Source organism: Octodon degus, unplaced genomic scaffold (assembly GCF_000260255.1).
Source record: "Octodon degus isolate 3935 unplaced genomic scaffold, OctDeg1.0 scaffold00266, whole genome shotgun sequence".
Taxonomy (NCBI): Eukaryota; Metazoa; Chordata; class Mammalia; order Rodentia; family Octodontidae; genus Octodon; species Octodon degus.
Window position 1 is genome coordinate 1,161,557 of NW_004524842.1, and position 19,496 is coordinate 1,181,052.

Sequence of the window (19,496 nt, forward strand, 5' to 3'; positions counted from 1 at the left end):
AAAATCTTATTTACTGCAAGCTGCACATGTGGTGAGAGCCCATGTTGATCCAGGGCATGCGCTCCAAGCCTTCAGGGATATACGAGTTCATTTGGGGTACATTTTCATTTTGCAAACAAAAGTGGCTGATTCACAAATCCCACAATGAGGTAAGTCTCCAGCTCAGACCTTTAAGTGTTTACTTGCTACTTTCTGGTTGCTGGAAATATTAACCATAGTAAGCGAAAACCTTCATCAAATCAGCAAATGTTTTCACTGCATCGTTCAATGTCCCTTATTCAACATCTAGATGCAAAAAAGAAAAGGAAAAGCAATAAAGCCCTCCCTTCAGCAAAGAAGGAAGTTACAAATAATGACAAGTTTTTGTTTTTGAATTCAGCAGCTTAACTAACAAAAATGTGCATAGTGTTATCTCTCTAATCGAAGTGATTTAATTCCCCGAAAATAGTCAATCGTATCTACTGAACTGGTCCCACTCTCTGCATATTTTCTATTTCAATCCTCACTTTGTTCGTGAAACAGAAATGATGATTTAGAGTGACATGTTGTTGCTATGGAATCTTGCTTCTCTCTGCTTTTAGTCTATTGAGAATGTGTGAGCTTTTAAATGTCTTTGCAAGAGTTATTGCCCAAAATGCACTCATGCGCTGATGGGCTGGGCAGCTGTTCAAACGCAAACTCAAACCAGGGGTGGTTTCAGAGTCAAAGGTTGGGGTTAGATCTGTGTAGCACATAAAATAAAAACCAGGCAAATGTTTAAGTCATGGCCTGTAACTTTATCTTGAAGGATTTTGATGATTGAGCACTACCATTGTGGTTTGGGCCAGTTTTAGCCCCAGTATTCAGTTTTTATTTATTCCATGTATGGCATTCAGAGCTACTTCTCCAGTCCAATTTTCTCAAGGAGAAGGGTTTTACACTGACAAAGGTTCATCTTCTCATGACCTGGCAACACACATCTCTGCAACTAAAGGAACAATTCAGCTCAGCTGTAATGATATCAAACATTGGCTGTTTGCTGTGTCGTTGAGCAATCCCATAGCCAGTTTGCTAGAATACAACCTGCACGAGCACAGGGACAGTGTCTGCTTTTTCTTACAGCTGACCAGCCAGCACTTTGACTTAGAACTTCCCACAAAGAAGTGCTCGGTAAATACATGTTTAAATGGCTGAGTAGGATAGAAGCTGATGACTGAAAGGAGCCAAGCCCCCACTGATTCTACTTCCTGACCATTCCAAGGGACCATTCACAGAATGACTGCTGGTCTCACATCTTCTGGATTCCCCGTGACCATAAGATGTCATTGCCTATTTCCTCCCCCTCCCCCACCCTGCTACATAGAAAGAGATCTATTCCATGCATGCAAGTTTTTCCTTGTTCAAAAGCTTCTCCCTACATGGAATTACAGTCTATGTTCTGTTCTTGCTTTCCCTTCTATCATGAGATTTCCTTTATCCTGATGGTGCTTCAGATAGCAAGAAGTAGTTCTCACAACCCCCTGGAGTCCCCAAATGACACAAAGCAGACCTTAGATGGCTAGGTGATATAACCATAACAAGGAAGAAGTTTTCATGTCTTATAAAACACCGGTTTTTTGGATACTGTTTACTTCTACCAGTTTCAAAGGTTGTGTGCTACCAATAGTATAATTAGACTTCATTACAGTGTAGGAGGCTACCAGGCCTTGGGGGGAAATTTTCCTATTTAATTTGGCCTCACACAAGATTTTGAAGCATGGAGATTCTTGAGGAATTATGTTAATGTTTTATCAAGTAAATGCCTTAGATTTGAAACTTTAATTAGAGTACAACTCTTTTTTAATTAAGTACCTACTCCATGCCATTGCTTAATTTTCCTGTACTCTATTAAGTTTTTATTACTAGCCCCTACGATTTATTAGATGCTAGTGCCCTGCATAGGTTATCACACTAAATTCCCAGAACAAAACCATGAAGAAGGTTTGATTCTTATGCTGAGTCACCTAAGAGGAAACTTCAGTTCAGCAAGGAAGGGGACCTAATCCAAGGTCACCAGCAAGAATGTCAAAGCGTCAGGCTCAAACTGAAATCCATCTGGCATCCTAGGGCTCTTAATCCCTATGTCATATTTTTTTCCAATGAGAGAGAAATTTCTGTACAGGAAAAAAAAAATCCAGATGCCTTTCCTTAGCAGATGTTCAATAAGTATATGTTGAAAAAAATGCCCACAATTGGTGGCTGTGGACTGTGGATCAATACGCAGCCCGCAGCCAAATGCTTTATGCCTCATTTCATGTCTGTGAAGTGAAGGAATGGAGTTGACCCACCTCTGGGTTTTCTCCTAGTCTGAAGAAGGTGTGCTGCTATTCTGAGGCTGAAATGGAGTTTAGCAGCCACAATAAGAAGAAAGAACATTGCTTTAGTAGTAATCGAGCTAATACAACATCCCTCTGAACAGAATGTTCCCTCTGCCCAAAATACCCCTTCCCCACTTGCTCTTCTGGCACTTGTCCACTGAGTGGCTCAGCTGGCCTCTGCGCTGGGAAGCTGCCCTTGACCTCTGGCTCAGCGCTTCCCTAAGCAGACACATATGTCATTTTCTCCATAGGGCTCCCAAGGACACTAAGCACAGTTTGTGACTCTCTGATTTTGGTCTTGCTTCCTCATCCTCGCAACTGAGACTGTCAGCTGTGTGAAGGCAAAAGCTGCTTCCGGTTCCTCGCAGGGACCTATGCTAGGGAGTCTTCACTAGGTGTTTACTGTGGTGGGATGAATTACCAGGACAGGTACGGAGGCACTCCAGGGGAATACTTGGGCTTTCGTGGAGAATGCATGCCAGAAACCAGTAAGGAATTAAGCCAACAGGATAAGAGGAGGATTAGAGCAGACACAACACCTATACCATTCCCTTTAGGTACAGAGGTGACAGTGAGAAGAAATTCCTACTGAAAAAGTTGGGTTAAAATGTGGTTCTTATTTTTTTTAAGTTATTGAGCTTGCTGTGTTCCTTCAGGTGCTATGAATAACCAATGTCTCATTTACAATATCTGACACATACATGCATAAAGAACACAGAATAGTACAATTTGAAGGTGTTATTCTTATTTCAAGAAAATGAACTTTTGGTAAGTTGCTAATAGAGCAAGCGAACACCGCAACTAGGATAAACGAAATTCGCAAAAGGCGAGCCAGTTGCCCACGGCTCCTGTAGCACCTCGTAGCGAGCCTTACACGTGCCGAAGGCTCCCTTAGGGCTTCTCGGACGTCCAGAAGATGCTGCGTTGCGGTTGCATTCACTTGATGACTCACATGGGGGGGGGGACAGCAGCACTCCCCAGATCTTTAAAAAAAGTGATTATCTTTATTTATTTATTTTTGTATTTTAAGGGTGTTCAGGGTCTCACTACTAGATCGGACTCATAATGATCCGCCACCACGCCCAGTGTTAATTACTGTCTCAGCGCGCTTGGTGGGGGGCACACAGCAGGGGATCGAACATCACGCCCCCCCACCCCCCACCTCCCACCCCCCACCCTGCCCCTGCTTGCAGGCGCTTTAATCCGCTGAGCTATTTGGTCAGCCTTAAAAGTGATTATCTTATAAGTCTGAAAAATTGCAAAATCAATTAAAGATGGAAAGACTTTAGCGTTTGCATTTGAAACAAGGAACATAACGTATATGTTTATTTATATCAATGTGCTTTGCTTTCTTCATTCTCAGAAATGCAAAATTGTGTGAAAATATGCACATCGGCAATGCACGTGTCAGGCGACTTCAGTAGAGAGTGTCTCCGAATTGCGTTTCAGCGCCAATTAGACAATCCATGGCTGGTGGAAGTAAGAGAATGGGTGACACGGCTTTGAAAGCTCAATAGTTCCCTTTAACCCGGGGCATCTCAGAGAAGCTGGCACGAAAAACAGTCCATTCATTTAAAGCGCACTGTTGGAGGTGGTGGCGTAGCCACGTTTACCCAGGTGACAAGCCCCGTTGCTGTGTAATTGCATCATTCTGCAATCTTGGGATTTAAACTGACAAGCAGTTTCCGAATGCAGAATATTCTTTCTTATGCGGAGAAGGGCATAAAAGAGTGTGTGTGTGCCTGTGTGTTTCTAAGCGAGCAGAGCCTAGGAAGACTCTTCTGTGATACTTGATATCTGATTTTGAGTAATTAAGCTCCTCTGTGAAGAAGCGGGATGCTCTCAGATAAACAATACGTGACGGTGCCTGATGTAGCGCGCGATGGTCTCATTGGAGCCTCTATGACTCAACCTTTCAGCCTAGAAGAGCATGAGGCGTTCTCTGAAGCCCTGCTTTCTGACAAGGATTTCTCTAAGTGAGCACCTCTGCAGACGCCTTATCTCCACGTGTGGGCCAATCACTTCTCCCAAGCGCGGCGTTCTTACACATATTTATTACTTTTAAATTGAGAGCTAATTGCTAGGATATTCTTTCAGAAATGAGTGGAAATCAGCCTCAGTCTCTGGCATTCTCCTCTATAGTGAAAGTCCTAGGGAAAGAACTCAGAGAAGTAGGCAGGCTCTTTCCTTGTACCCAAAAACCTTGTCAAAATATAAATTTTAGCCTGAAATTGGCTATTGGATAGTAGGGCTTTGAAACAAGTCCTAGTTATTAAAATTCTAAAAGATCTCAAGATAGAAGGTCTCCCTTTTTGTGTATATTCTTATAGCTGTTGTAAATTTGGTAGGTAAATCTGAAGCATGTCAGAAAGATCCCATTCCTCACTGACGTTCATGTATATTTCAAAGATAACTTATCTTCATTCCTGATTTGGATCTTCCTTGGTGATGGCTCCTAACTCTCTGGATTTATGTTTCTTCGCTCCTCGCCCCTTTGAAAAGTAGTTAATCTTCTCCCATAGTTGGGAGAACAATGTCGTGGAAAAAGAACGCAGGACTTGGAGCTGATGCTAGTTATTAGGCTGTTCATTAAATATTTCTGATTCTCCCTCTGGGCACAATAGATTTTCACTGCTCCACTTCCTTAAAGGCAGGGATGTCCATGTGGCTTGTTTTAATCCGAGAAAGAGAAGTGTACATGATGTGGCCGCTTTCAGGTGGAAAGCTTAAGAGCCTTCCTGTGATCTGCTTCACTACTCTCTCCTCCTGTTTCCATCCTCAGGAGGCATGAAAATGGAGCCATTGTCACATGTCATATGTCCTCCCGTCGGGACAACATAGAATCAGATCCTCAGCGCTCATATAATAATTTGTTGTTTTTAAGCCACTGACACTTGGAGGTTGGCTGTTACCCTGTGGAACCTAGCTTACAGGGACCAGCGCAGGACTAGGCAGTCCTGGTCTCGGATCCTTGAACAAGTTATAGAATTCTTTTATCATGCAGGGAGCCATATGAGGATTAAATAAAAGTAAATGAATGACGTGGTTTGCCTGGAAGATGTATATTTTGATATTTCTTTCCTCTATTTTTCTTCCTCCTCTATCCATAAGGCAAAGGTATCTTTTTTATAACTTGAAAGGCCAGCCAAAGAGCTCAGCGGATTAAAGTGCCTGCTTAGGCAGAAGCAGGGATCAGGAGTTCTATCCCTCAGCCTGCTGTGCTGGCCCCGCCCTCAGGGTGCACTGAGACAGCACTAGAGACTGGACGTGGTGGCATGCACCTGTAATCCCAGCTCTTGGGAGGCTGTAAACAAGAAGAACACTTCAAGTCTGATTTATGCAGTGAGACCCTGTAGACCCTGTCCTAAAATACAGTAAATAAATAAATAAGTACATAAATATAACTTGATTATACCAAGCATAAACCCTGATATATAGGTGATTGAATAAACAAGTAAATACATAGAAATATTTAGAGGATGTATTTCAAAAGTAACTTATTTAAAACATCCTTTAACATGTTTTTCAATGCAAACATTCTTCTTCTTTTTGCTTTCTGTAACTTTCATTTCAGCAGATTTTCCAAGGAGCAGTTGAAAAATTGGACAGGTTGGGTAGGAAGAGGTAATACAGACTGTTTTGGGACACCAACTTGTGCTCAACTGCTGGCTGGATTGAGTGACCCTGGATTGAATGGGACAATTTGTAACATCTTGAGCTGTGGTGGCAAGGCCCAGCTGCCCTCTCTATGCGCTAAGCCTCAGACTGGGCGTGGTGGCGCGTCCCTGGAATCCCTGCACTTGGGAGGCTGAAAATAGGAGAATCACTATTAATGAGTGCGAGCTACCTAGCGAGACCCTGTAGACACTGTACTAAAAAAATAAATAAACAAAAAAGAATCATTAGTCTGATCTATGAGCTAAGCCTCTTTTTGAGTAGGAAGATCTGTTGTTTGCATCACATTTGAGAAAAATATTAACAGAGCAGTGAGGGGTAGCGGCAAGGCATGGAGGTAGGGCAAGATGGTGGGAATTTGGGAAGCTATTCCTTATTGTTGCAAATGCCTTAATACTCCTGGAAGATGGATGAAAACAGAAATTATTCTCAGGAATTTAATAAACAACGATTTAAAATGTTGCTGGTACTCTTGTTGCATAGGTCCTGCTTTACCTTGGTCTTACCCATCCAGTAGAAAAGTATGAAGTTGAAATATAAGAAATAAAGCCATGCTGTTAAGTTGAGTTGTGGGGGACTCAGGTCAATAATTTCTGACATTGCCAGTTAAACAGAAGACCCAATACTCTTATGGGCTACTGGACTCTTTTGGAATATTTTGCTGAGTTTACACACTTATAATATTCAATAACGGAACTTAGAAAAAATGGGGCTTACAGATGAATGTCCATTTTGTATCTGTGTATTCAAAGTGGTTAGGATAGATATATAGTTGCATTCTCTTAATGAATAGAATGATTTGTTCTAATGATGTTTGTAAATAGGATCACAAGTCCGCATCTTGTACAGCAATTAACCACTAAGAAGAATATATGCAGTGTATTATTTGTTGAAACTGTACTTCCGATTTGATTTGAAACTGCCTCATTGCTATCTGTTTATCAATAAAACTTTGAAAAAAAATAAATAAAATAAAATAAAAGTATTTCCCAGAAAAATAAATAAAATAAAATAAAATAAAATGTTGCTGGTGAATAAACCAGAGTATATGCTGGTGACCTTTTAATAAGAGAAATGACTTCCTCTGTTCTTTTGTTGAGAAATCATACGAGGGGAGACGAGGGAGCAACCTGAAATGATCCAGAAGGCAGAAAGACAGAAAGGCGTTAAACCGGAGCTTTGTCAGGCTGTTTCTTCAAGAGCTGCATTAGCCAAGGCAGGAAGGGACCACGGAAGAAGCAGCAGGCAAAGAAGACCACAAAGTAAGGCATGGTAAGCAGGGAGCCATGGGCCAGGGTAGGACTCTGCAGCCAAGCTCTGAGGCTTCCAGTCCAGAGCTTAGAGGAGGAAACTGTCAGCAGAGGAAATTGCTATGGACCAGGCTGTGGTGCCAGCGTGCCATGCTTCAGAGATAATAAACAGGAAGGAACTGATGAGAAAAATCGAAGGTTTTTATTAAATGGGGATAGAAGACTCAGAACCAAAAAATATGCATTTTAGAGACGGGTCTGATATATTGAGACCAATGGTTCTCTGTAAGACATCCTCGGATGAAGTTTACATTACTTTCCACTAAATAATTTGCTCTCTGAGAAGCATACTACATCCAAAGCAAGTGGTCCACCAAGAAGTAATGGATAACATTTATTTATTCATTCCCCAATAGGTATTAAGTAATTATGTGCCTGGCAACAGGCTAGGAGATAGAGACATAAAACTAAAATAAATGACTCTGTTCCAGAGAATACCACAGGCCAGAAGAGGAGGCTGAGTTTTAAGAAAGACAATTAGATTACAGTATATGATGCAAATGCAGCAATGGAAAGTAAATTCTGGAAACTTCTGGAAATAGCAACCCACTCAGGAGGTTAAGAAATAAAAAATGCTAAGGGCCAAGGAAGAGATGACCTCATTCCTAGCCGAGTTTCAGATGTGTAGGTAACAGCCAGGCCACGCAGAGGAGCCTGCCCATGTAGGAAGGTCCTGTTAGGGTTTGTGTCTAGATGTTGCATGTGGTCATGGGTGGCAGGCTTTTCAGAGGTGGCTGAATTTAGTTTGTGACTGATTCATGGTCCAACACTGGGATTAAGAGTGTGAGTGCTATACCTGTCCTAGGGAAGGTAGCTTGCATACAATATAAGGAACAGAAAAAGGGTTGTCTCACTGTCTTTCATTGCTTTTGCTGTTTTCTACAGCCATGAACTATTGCCCCATTGCCATGTGCCTTGAAGGAGCCAATCTCTACAAACTGTAAGTTAAATAAACATTTTCCCCTTTAACGTTGGGTGTCAGGGTATTTTGTGTCAGTAACAAGAGAAATGTAACTAAGACAGGTCACAGTGGGGCATAGGAAGATACAAGGTTGAGGCTGAAGTGGAGCAGGGTCCTAGTCAAGGTGACTTCATGGGCTTGAACTTCATTCTGTCAGAAATAGGGAGGCATGAAAGAGTGTTCATCAGGGAAGTGACACCCTCAACTTTGCACAGGTGGGTGGTTCTAGAGGTGGAACAGGGGAACCTGAAGGGGCACAAAGGAGGTTTGAGGCTGAGTCCAGAGGTTGTGGCAAGAGCCCACATGGAATATGAAAAGGGCCTCACAACTTTTATAGATCTAGGGAAGAAATCCTAGGCCCATGTCCCAGAACAAAGCATAGTGAGGGGCAGCAGGGGTCAGTGGTCTGGTATTTGTCACATTCCCGGGTCAGAGGGTCACAGAATCTTTCCTCCTGATTGCTCCATTGCTGACGCAAGGATAGGTAGGAGTTGGGGTGGGAGCCTCCGATGTGGACTATACCTGGTTTACTCTATGGATCCTGGTGATGCAACAGGAGACTTCTCCTTTGGAGTGTGGCTAGACTGAGTCTGTGTCTCCTGGAAGCTCCCAGGCACTCTTAGGCTCTATGGAAATGTTGGCCCTTGAGGGTAAAGGAGCAAGGATAGAAATGGCCCCCAGCCTTTGAAAGGCATGGGTGGGAGTTATTTTAGACCCATAGTGACTTAGACTGTGAACTTCTTGAGGATGACTGGCAGTGTAGGTCCACCAGCACCATTCTCTTAGGCACTATATTGCTTCAGAATGGTGCTAGAAGACTTCTAAGAGAGATATAGGGCAGTGCCTGCATCAAGGAGGAAATGACTGTATTCTTTTTGCAATGGTGAGTGAAGGCAATGGATGACATTACTTCCCACAATACTTCTTTTCTATCTCTTTTCTGACTCTTCAAGGTTTTTGTGCTCAGATGAGAAGATTTCACAGGTTCTTGCATTGGTCTCATGCCCCAAAGATTCAAATTAACCTAGAGAGACCGACAGTGTCCCTTTCCTCTGTGCTGGGATTGATGTCAAATGCTGTGTTGGTGTATGACAAGGGAAAGCAACACAACACAGAACACTTAGAGGAACAGGAATAGACAGGAAGGGGAAGGATTAAATTAAAGAAATAAAGATCATGAGTGTATTAGTCACCTTTCTATTTCTGGAACAAAATGTATGACACATCCAACTTAAAAAGAAGAAGGGTTTGTTTGGCTCATGATATCAGCAGGTTCAGTTTAGTCAGCAGACTTGGTTGCCTTTGGGCCTGCGGCGTGGCAGGTACATTGTGGTGGAAGGGTGTGACGGGAAACCTGCCCACCTCGTGGCAGGCAGGACGCAGAGAGCAGAAGAAAAGCCAAAAAGGACTGGGTGGGTGACAAGTTAAGATGCCAAGGCCACCCCAGGGTGCATTCAGACACACCCAGAAGTGTGCTATACGAACCTCCTGGACATCTGTGAAGCCAGTCAGGTTGACAATGAGATCAAACCTCACAGGGGGGAAGGAGGAGAATTCTGTTTTCTGAGCAACCAATTCTTCTAATGTCAAGTCATTAACACTACTGTGGCAATTACTCAGAAAGGGCAATCGGGTTCTTCAAATGAGCTCACCTTCTACCTGGGATTTGCTGGCCACGAAGGGTTACATTCCTGTCCACTGCTCCTGCCCCAAATGTCATTCTCTTATCAAACAAGCTCAGAAGAACAAGCAAGGAAGTTTAGTACCATTATTACCACAATTCAGGCCCCTTCCTTCCTCACATCCTACAATGAATGTGGCTAAGTCTGCTCCTGTTTCTCTCCATTCCCTGCCACCACCTCCCCCACTGCAGCAGTTCTTCCTTGGATTTCTGCAAGGCTTTCAGATGGCATCCCTGCACCCAGTCCTGACCAATTAACTACTCTGCTCTCAGCAGCTGGAGTGGTTCTTAAAACTCATGTCCCTCCTGCTCCTAAAAAGTCCTTGAACTTTTAGCATCATGCACTTGGCTTACTTTGGCCTGCAAAGTGGCCACCGTGTGTGTCTAGCCTTATCCTGCACCCTACCCCACTCACCCTCTCCATCCTGGGCACCTTGGTGTTCTGTAAGTCCATAGAACCACCCAGGCTCTTGTCAGGACAGCACCTTAGCATCCCTCTGGATGCGCCATCACCTGCTCTTTGCGTGGCCAGACCCTTCACATTCTTTGGGTTGCAACTTCTGTGGCACCTCCTCCAGAAAGCGCCCCTGCATCTAATGTAGATCTCTTCTGTTTACTCTTTTGTCAGAGTATTTGTTTTCCCTGGTTCTAATTACAATCTATAACTTTTCAGTTCCTTTGTTTAGCTATTTATCTCCCAACCAAGTCTGTTAGCATGCATTTTCTGTTTACTTTTAAAATGTCTCACAACCAACACTGTGCTTTGCTTCAGACAGTGTATATTCGATATACACTTCTGGAATAAAAGAGTGCCAGACGCACTCTGTCCTCACTGTCCATCATTTTAATTAATGTTCACAAGGAATCTGAGAGATGGAGCTCATCCCAATCCCATTGTATGCCAGAGAACAAAAGGAAACTGCAGTTGTGAGGTAATTTACCCCTGTCTACAGCGCCGAAGCAGAGAAGCTGGAACTCATCATTAACCCAAAATGGATCAAAGATTTAATAGTAAGAGCTAAAGTTATAAAGTTTTCAAAAGAAAACTTTAGGGAGCAATCTAAGGTTATAGATATGACAATTATTTCTTGTATATAGCGCCACAAGCAAGAACAACAAAAAATTAGGCTAAGTTATATTTAAAACTTTTATATCTCTGCAAATGCTAACAACACAGTGAAAAGTGGAAGAAGAGATAGTATTTGCCAATTACATTCTGGTCAGAGCCCGACAGCTCGCATATCATATTAGTTACCTGCTTGTTACTTGGACAAAACACCCAACACCTAAATTTTAAAGGAGACATTTATTTGGCTCAGTTTCCCGTCAGTGCAGTCCATGGCCATCTGACTCCAAGACAGAAAGAGTGACAGGGAGGGGCCTGATGGAAAGTGACTGCTCCTCCCATGGCAGCCAAGAAGCAGAGAGAAAAGGAACCAGGGCCCAGCGTGGGCCCTGCCAGGCCACACTTACTGATCCACCTTCAAACAGCACAGAGAACCATGTGCTCAATTCACTAGTGAGCATAGGACCCTGTGGCCCAGCCCCCTTCCCAAAGCCCCACCCCTGAACTCAGGGCTTTTAGATCTAAACCTCAACACACACATAAAAACCTTTTATAACTTAACAACAAAAAACCTCTAACTTAAAAATGGTCAAACGACTTGAATAGATATTTCTTCTAAAGATGTATGGAAATATCCAATAAGTACATGAAAAGTTGCTCAAAATCATTAAACATTTGAGAAAAGCAAAGATTAGGGGAAAATAAAAACCACAAGCAGATACCACCCACTAGGGTGACTATTAGAAGCAAATGGAGGAGGGGGAAGAAAGAGGAACAGAAATCAAATAATCAGTATCAGCAAGGATGTGGAGAAGTGGGAACCCTTATATATTTCTGGTGGGAATGTAAACAGTATGCAATTCCAGTGAAAATGGTATGGAAATTCCTAAAAGAAAAAATAAATATAGAATTACCACATGATCCAGCAATTCTACTTCCAGGCATATACAAAAAAATTTAAACAAATAAAATGTTGAATCCACGTTTTGTCGACAGATGAGTGAGAAAGAAAATATGGTATTTCCATATAATGATATATTATTCTGCTTTAGGTAGGTAAGAAATACTAAAACATGTTGCAGTGTGGATGAACCTTGAAAATACTCAATGAAATAAGTCAGCCACAAAAATACTGAATGATTCTTCTTACACCATGTACCTAGAATATTTAAGCTCACAGAGGTAAAAAGTGAAGGAGTGGTTGCCAGGGGCTGGAGTCAGGGGGAATTTAGAGCATTTCATGTGTCTAGAATTTCAGTTAGGAAAGATGAAAGATGTCTGGAGATGGATGATGACAAGTGTTATACAATTATGTAAATGTTCTTAGTGTCAAGAGTTAGCCATGTTAGAATGGTCGGTCTTATGGTATGTATATTTTTATTTTACCATAATAAAAAGAAAAACTCAACTTACTCAAATTAGATATTGATTGAGCGCTAAACTCTGCTAATGAGTGGTATGCTAAGGTGCCCAGACTCTCCCTTCTGGATCAGGGGACTTTCTGCCAGATGCTTGATGAACCTTCCCCATCCACTGTGCCTTGGAAACTGCCCTTGACTGAAGACAACCGCCCTTCCTAAGGTTGAATTGTGTTCTCAGGATGACCACACTGTAGTCTCTGGTCAATGTAAAGATATTGAAAATAGGTTTAGAGTCCTCAGAGGAAGGTCTTCCTGCGCTCACCAGGCACTACTCTTTTTCTTTCCAACCTCTTTCTTTCCATACAGGTGTTGACACTGAAAGTACTCCTTAATAAACCTCTTACACAATTAAAAACAGAGCAAAATAAAATAATACTTCTTCCTTGATGCTTTATTTGCAATGATGCCAGAAATCTGTCATGATAACAATACGGTGAGTGGGTAAGTGGGGTATTCAAAGAACCCTTGGAAGCAGTGCATTGAGCAAAGAAGCAGTGATTCTGGGGCTCAGCCCCTTCCTCTGGGAGTCCCAGGTACCATTCTTCTGGATGCACTGGTGAGTGTCCAAGAGTACACACCCATGACCGAGTCAACCTTGAGCAGGGAGGGGAGCGTGTTGCCCCTGCCCTACCATGCAGTACAGCTTAGATGCCAACTAAATATGGAATAAGAGAAGCTAAGAGTGAGCTGGGGGCCTCCACAGACTTTCACTCCTAAGGTTGGTGAGCTCAGTTTCATCTCTTCTATCATGTTGGCCCCAGCTCTCTTCCAGTCTCCTGCAGCCCAAGTTCTCCATCTCTTACCTTGGTTCTAACCTGCTGGGCTTCCAACAATGCACTTTGCCCATGTGAAAAGTGAAATAAAACTCCTAGGGCAGTCAGAGCTTTGGGGTCATGCATGCCATCCTCTTTCCTTTTTTTCTTTTTTTTTTTTTTGGCGGAACCGGGTATTGAACTCAAGCCCTTGCGCTTGCCAGGCAAGAGCTTATTCTACTGAGCCATCTCCCTGGCCCCCGGGCCTCTTTTCAATAGCAATAGGAAAATGACCCTTTGTGACACTTAATTCTATATCAAGTTCATTTTCTAACAGTCAAAGTTGGTGTATAAGGTAATGGTGGTGATGAGCAGCAGTTTACAACTGATTTGATTTCCTTCAGGACCTAAAGACAAAGTCCTCATGTCAAAAGAGAGGGAAAGATGCACCTCTTGAAGCCTCCTTGTCCCTCCACCTTGTCTTTCCTTGTCAGTATCACATATTCACCCTTCACTTACTCCTGGGAAGATGTTCCACATGCCCAGCCCCCTCCCTTCCCTCAGGGACAGGGACACTTCCCTTCGCCACCCTTCCGTGAATTCTGATCTCTTGGAGACCATGAAGGACTTTCCAGTGGTCTGATCTAGGAAGTTCTTTTAAGCCTTCACCTTTCTGATCACTTACGCCATTTCCTCTCCTTCAGGTTTGCAACTCGCTGACCGCCTTTCCATTCTCTCTTTGGCAGGTCCTTCTGACATCCCTTAAACAGCAGTGTTCTACCTGTCTTCTGCACATTTCCACTTGGATGGTTTTCAAACATGTTGGACCTAGTATTTCCAAAGCTGACATTGTTGCTCCTTTGCTAATTGCCAACTCTGAGTCTTCCTTTCCTCTTCTGCTCTCTGACCTTGTTACCAGAAGCTGTATTTTCTCCCTGTGGAAGCTTTGGAGACTTCACTTTCTCTAGATCTTCGTCAAATATCTCCCTTGGTCCAAAAGGTGTCTCCTCCCCACCCCAGAACCCCCAACAGCCTTACTTCTCTTTACTGGTGTCTTTGACACTTATCATGTGTATACTAGATGTTTAGTGATTCATTGTCAACCTTCTCCATAAGAATGGGAGTGAAGACCTGCTTTTGTTCATGGCTACCATCTCCAACATCTGGGGCTGAACCAGGTATTTAGTTAATGCTACATAAATATTTGTTGACTGAATGAAAAGAATTTGGATGTCTTCCTCTGCCTGGAACACAAATCTTTGGAAAGTTCAGAAGTTCTGCCATTTTTATCATGAAGTATTTCCCAAATACTGTGCCCCTGCTTGTTCCCTTGCCTTCTGATGCTCCCTTAGATTACAGCCTACCACAGCAAGTTGGAAACTGTCCTGGGCGCTTAGCTGGTTTCTTTGCTGTGACCGTTCCCTTAGATCATGCTTTTCTTTTACTAACAGCACAGTCTCGCTGGCACAATCTGGGTGTTTCTTCTTCTGCTCTGACCCTGTCGATGTCACTGATGTGTACCTGACTGCCTGGGAGTCTTTCCCACGATTGAGGTCTGCAGAGGGCCACAGTTTCAGCTCATTTGAAAGCGAGGTTCAGGAAGGACTGAAATGTGTCACAGAGCAGAGCTGAAGAGTTGGAAACAAGCAGTGCATTCTGTTGGAAGAACATCGGAGAGATACTAGGAGCACAGACTGGAGTAACTGGGGCAGCATTCTAGAATGAGTCATTACAACAAAGATCAACAGCTACCCAGCACAGGGAGGGGCTGGAGAGAGAAAGAAAAAGATCCAGTCATACCAAAGTGACACAGGATTTCCACACTTGTCTACATTGAAAAGCCAAAAATAGGGACATTTGAAGAGAAAGATAATGAGGTATCTTGCAAATCTACTCGGCTACACAGAGAGAGGTTTGCAGAAAAAGGTGCGGCTCCTTCTTGGTAGTAAAATTAAATTTTGGCAGGGGGGAGGTTCCCAGTCTTTACTCTCTTCTTCCTATTTTCTCCATCTTTTGCCACTATCAAGACATCTTCTTTAAGAAAGAGTCTGAAATGTTCACCCACACAAAATCAAAGTTTAATGTAATTTTTGTCTGCTAGCAGAAGCTCTTGTCTGAAGCCAAAGATATTTAGGTAGAAAAACCATTAATGCACATGTGCATGCATGCACATGTGTACACACACACACACACACACACACACACACACACACACACACAGAGAATGTTAGATTTCCATCGCTGTAACACATACTTGAGATAAGAACCTTACAGTCATTCTTTTGTTTCATGGTTTTAGAGGTTCTAGTCTATGAGTGCTTGGCCTCATTGGCTTGGGGCCTGTGGCGAGGGAGAGCATTAAGGTGGGGAGCACACGGAGTGGAAAGCACTTGCCTCAAGCTATTAGGAGACCGTGGAGCCTGAAAGGGCCTAGGGCACTGCCACCTCCTTCAAGGGAGTACCTTTATGATCTATGAGGCTCTGCCTCCTAGGGGGTCCCATCACTTCGCAATAATCCCACCCTAAGAAACCAACCTTGAGAATACAGGCCTTTAGGAGTCATTTCAGCTTCAATGCAAACTAATATTAGTATGCATATAATTATATTAATTATTGATTTATAATTATACTAATCATTAATATATAATTGTATATAGGGCTACACACAGTGATTGTTCAACAAATATATGTTGAGAGATGGTCTAGAAAAAACTATATTATCAAACTCTGGAAACAACCTAAATATCAACGTTGGGGAAACCATTGAAGCATCCTCTGTAGGAGGAAATATTACACAACTATAAAATATTTAGAAAGCCTTTTAATGGCTCTATGGAAATTCTTATAATGAAATATTCGGAGAAAATCAGCGGGCTCCAAATTGCTGCTATGATGTGTCAATTATAAAAATCATCCTACATCAAAGATTTGGAAAACCTGTGAGTATCTGTAAAATCTGGGGGACTTGGGGTTAATTTTTAGTGTCTTCTTTCTACCTTACAATATTTCTGGGTTGTTTATAACTAGTGTGGGGTAAACATTACAAAAGTAACCTGAAAGATTGGTTTTGGGGAGACTATACCTTTTAGGGGTTCCCTGAAATCCTACTGTGTTGTCGTGGCCTCAAGAGAGTATCCAAGGAGGAGGAGCGAAGCCTGGAGAGCGCTGGCGCCAGCCAGCCAGCCAGCAGGGGACTCTAAAATGTGCTCTACAGCAGGGATCACATGCTTCAAAGAAAATGGCAGTGCTTGGCAGCGTTGGTGCCTTACTCTTCTTGAGGCTTTCATTGTGCCAGGCTAACAGGGCAACCCCAGAGCTGGGACACCTTTGCCTCTGCTTCTTACATATTTATGTCTTTTTTGTTCTAGTACTAGGAATGGAACTCAGGACCTTGCACTTTCCAGGCAGGCACTGTGCCCTGGGGCTATCTTCAGGCCCATATTCATGCTTTGTTCAAGGGCTGAGACATTTTTACTTTCACCCTGCTCCCCCTAGCCTCTTCTTTTTCAGATCCAGCTGAGAGACTAATTGAAGTCATTGTGTTGGTATTTCTGGAATATTCTACATTAATATCTTGAAGAAATGAAGTTATGTCCTTTAGGTGGAAAATGTTAATATTGCTCCTGTCATAATGCCCATGTAAAGGACTTGGCCTTTAAAAAAAAAAAAAAAACATGGATTTCAGCATTTATTAACAAGGAAATATTTTACTGCAGTTATTTCTGGAAATTATTTCTAAACATTTGCATGTTCTTCTGACATAAGTGGCTTCCCACCTCCTTTCCTTGGGACTCGCTGTGTGGTGTTGGTGCGTGGACTCTGTGGGGGTGCAAACTTCATAGCCAGGAGAAAACAAGCAAGCAAGCAAGCAAACAAACAAACAAAACCAGAAACAGCAAGCCCCACCCCTCTCCAAATTTCTAATTTTTTGCACTTAGAGAACAAAATCCTAGAGTGTCCTTGTGGACACAAAGATCTTAGGGTCTAAATCTAAGGATTCCATAGCTTTGAGAATTGAAACGATCTAAGACTTTATTTTTGTCCTATACTAGCGATTAAAATATCCAAAGTCTTGACTAAGGAGGTCTGGATGGCAGGAGGCGGCCCGGAGGCTGGCGCTAGAAGCTTGAAAAGATGAAATCCCTGCTCTGCCTGGATTTCCAGGGAAAGAACCCTGCTCCTCGGGAACTCCAGGCCGCGTTTTGCAGGCGTCCGCATCTGCCTCCCCGTCTCTTACCTCCTTGATGTTCGGCACTATTTGTGGCCAGCGTGGTGGAAGGACACAGTGAGGTTCTCACCCCCGTCCCCCGCTCCCATCCCCAGTTCCATCAAAGCGAACCCGGGCCAGCGCAAGGATCTCCGAGTTGCGAGTGTGCTGAGGCTGGGACTGTCACTCATTCTCCGATCAGCGCGTGAACGCAGCTCGGCAGCCGCTGGCAGGAAACAATTCTGCAAAAATAATCATACTCAGCCTGGCAATTGTCTGCCCCTAGGTCTGTTGCTCTGCCGCCGTCCACACTCGCTGCAAAGGGGGGCACAGAATTTACCGCGGTGAGAACATCCCTCCCCGACAGCAGATTACAATGCTGCAAACTAAGGATCTCATCTGGACTTTGTTTTTCCTGGGAACTGCAGGTACATTATTTTTTTTCTTTTTAATTCTACAGCTGATTTGCTAATTGTCCCTTTCCCCCCATCCTCTCCAGAGGAACACTGTTATTTGGGGATGATTTTATGTGCAAACCTAAGACTGGTCATTTTCGTTGAGCTGGGAAAGAAGCGGGTCGCCCTCGCTGCCCGGCTGAACCCCGCGCCCTGCCGGGCTACACCGGACCGGGGCTGTCTCCCCGCGCCGCCAGCGCCAGCGCCCCGCCAGCGCCAGCGCCCCGCCAGCGCGCCCGCCCTTCCCACTCTGTGTGCGGGCAGCGATCAGAGCCAGGGACTGGCTCCCGGGAACCTGGGCGACGGGCAACGCTCCTTCTCCGAAGGCGGGCGATGTCGTGCCCCTGGCGTCGCCGCTCAGGCTCGCCTACCGCCGGGAAGGGGATTGTCAGCCTGGGCTCCGGGAAGGGGGAACAATAAGGACGACAGCCGCCCCCACCGTCATTTCCCCGGGTGTCATTAAACTGAGGCTCCCTGGGCTTCTTCACCCACCCCCTCACTCCCGCCGCCGCCCCGGGCTGAATAACGGTTTGCAAAATGGGGCGAAAATGGGCAGCATCGCAGGGCTGTGTGGCCGTTGTTGCACCCCCGTCCTTATGACGTTAGTTTTTCATTTGCCAAATTGCTGGTTAGTTGCAAAGCCTGCCCTCGGCCCGGAGCAAGGAGGGATGGGAGGGTCGAGCGCCGCGTTTTGACAGGAGGAAGTGCAGAGGGGCGGAGGGCGAGGAGGGCGTGATCGGGGCTGCTGGTGTGTGCGCGCGTGTGTGCGGGCGTGTGCCTTCACACGCACCGAGAGCTCCGTGTTGCACGGTGCGAGCAAAGAATGGCAGGTAGCTGCCCCGCAGCACCTCGCCCCAGGCTCCTTTCTTTGGGCGAGGTTCCAGATCCCGGCAAAGTGCGAACAATAGGGAGCTAGGAAGAAGACCATAGGGATGCTGTCCCGGGTGGCGGGGCCGCGCCGCCGCCCAGAGCACCTCCGCCGGCTGGCGGGCGGGCGGGCAGACGCGGGAGGGAGGTGCCTTACATTTCGGCCGTTGCCATCTCGGCCTCCCTGGAAGATGCCTCCGCGCCTGCCCACCCTGCCTCCAGCTGCTCCCCCTACACCACCCGAGGATTTGCGCTCGGGTGCTGACGGACGGGCGGGGAGGAAGAAAAGAAGCGGGGCTGCAGAGCCGGGTGGGCTGGGCTGACACCGGGGCGAGGGCGTGTGCAAGCAGCGCTTGCGGATCCTGTGCGTCGCGGTCGCAGCGGCCAGCTGCCGCCGTACCTGCGCGGACAGCCGAGCCCGGGCGCAGAGCACCCAGTGCGTCCCCTCCGCGGGCCGCCCGGGACCGCGCTCGCCGCCAACTCGGTCCCTCCCACGGCGACCAATCAGAGCGGGGCTAGCTGGGCGGGAAGCAGCGAGAGGCTTTCGTGGCGGCGCGGGTGGCCCCAGCCGCCTGCCAGGCCGCCCCCGGGTGTCCAGCCCAACGGTCCCGCTCGCCCCCCGCCGGGAGCGACACCGCCCCAGGCCGTCCCCGCTGGCCCAGCGGTTTCCAAGCAAATACAATGGAGCCGAGGCGGTCACCTCCGGCGCCTCCCCGTCCCGCCCGCCAGCCCGCCCGCCCGCCCGCACCTCTCGCGCCCGCACGG

General features: G+C 45.3%; 1 protein-coding gene across 10 annotated transcripts in view; it reads left to right on the top strand.

Annotated features, from left to right (window-relative positions):
* The first annotated feature begins 17,431 nt into the window (after nt 1–17,431).
* Nucleotides 17,432–19,496, top strand: part of Ncam1 (neural cell adhesion molecule 1) — a 318,282-nt gene continuing 316,217 nt past the window's right edge. For 4 of the 10 annotated variants that reach the window (XM_004646367.1, XM_004646368.1, XM_004646370.2 and 1 more), the window contains exon 1: nt 17,432–17,837. In XM_004646367.1, the coding sequence (XP_004646424.1) occupies nt 17,786–17,837 (52 nt within the window). In that variant the 5' untranslated portion in view covers nt 17,432–17,785. The remainder of the gene's footprint in view (nt 17,838–19,496) is intronic. The other 6 variants (XM_004646369.2, XM_023706607.1, XM_023706608.1 and 3 more) reach the window with 3 other exon arrangements.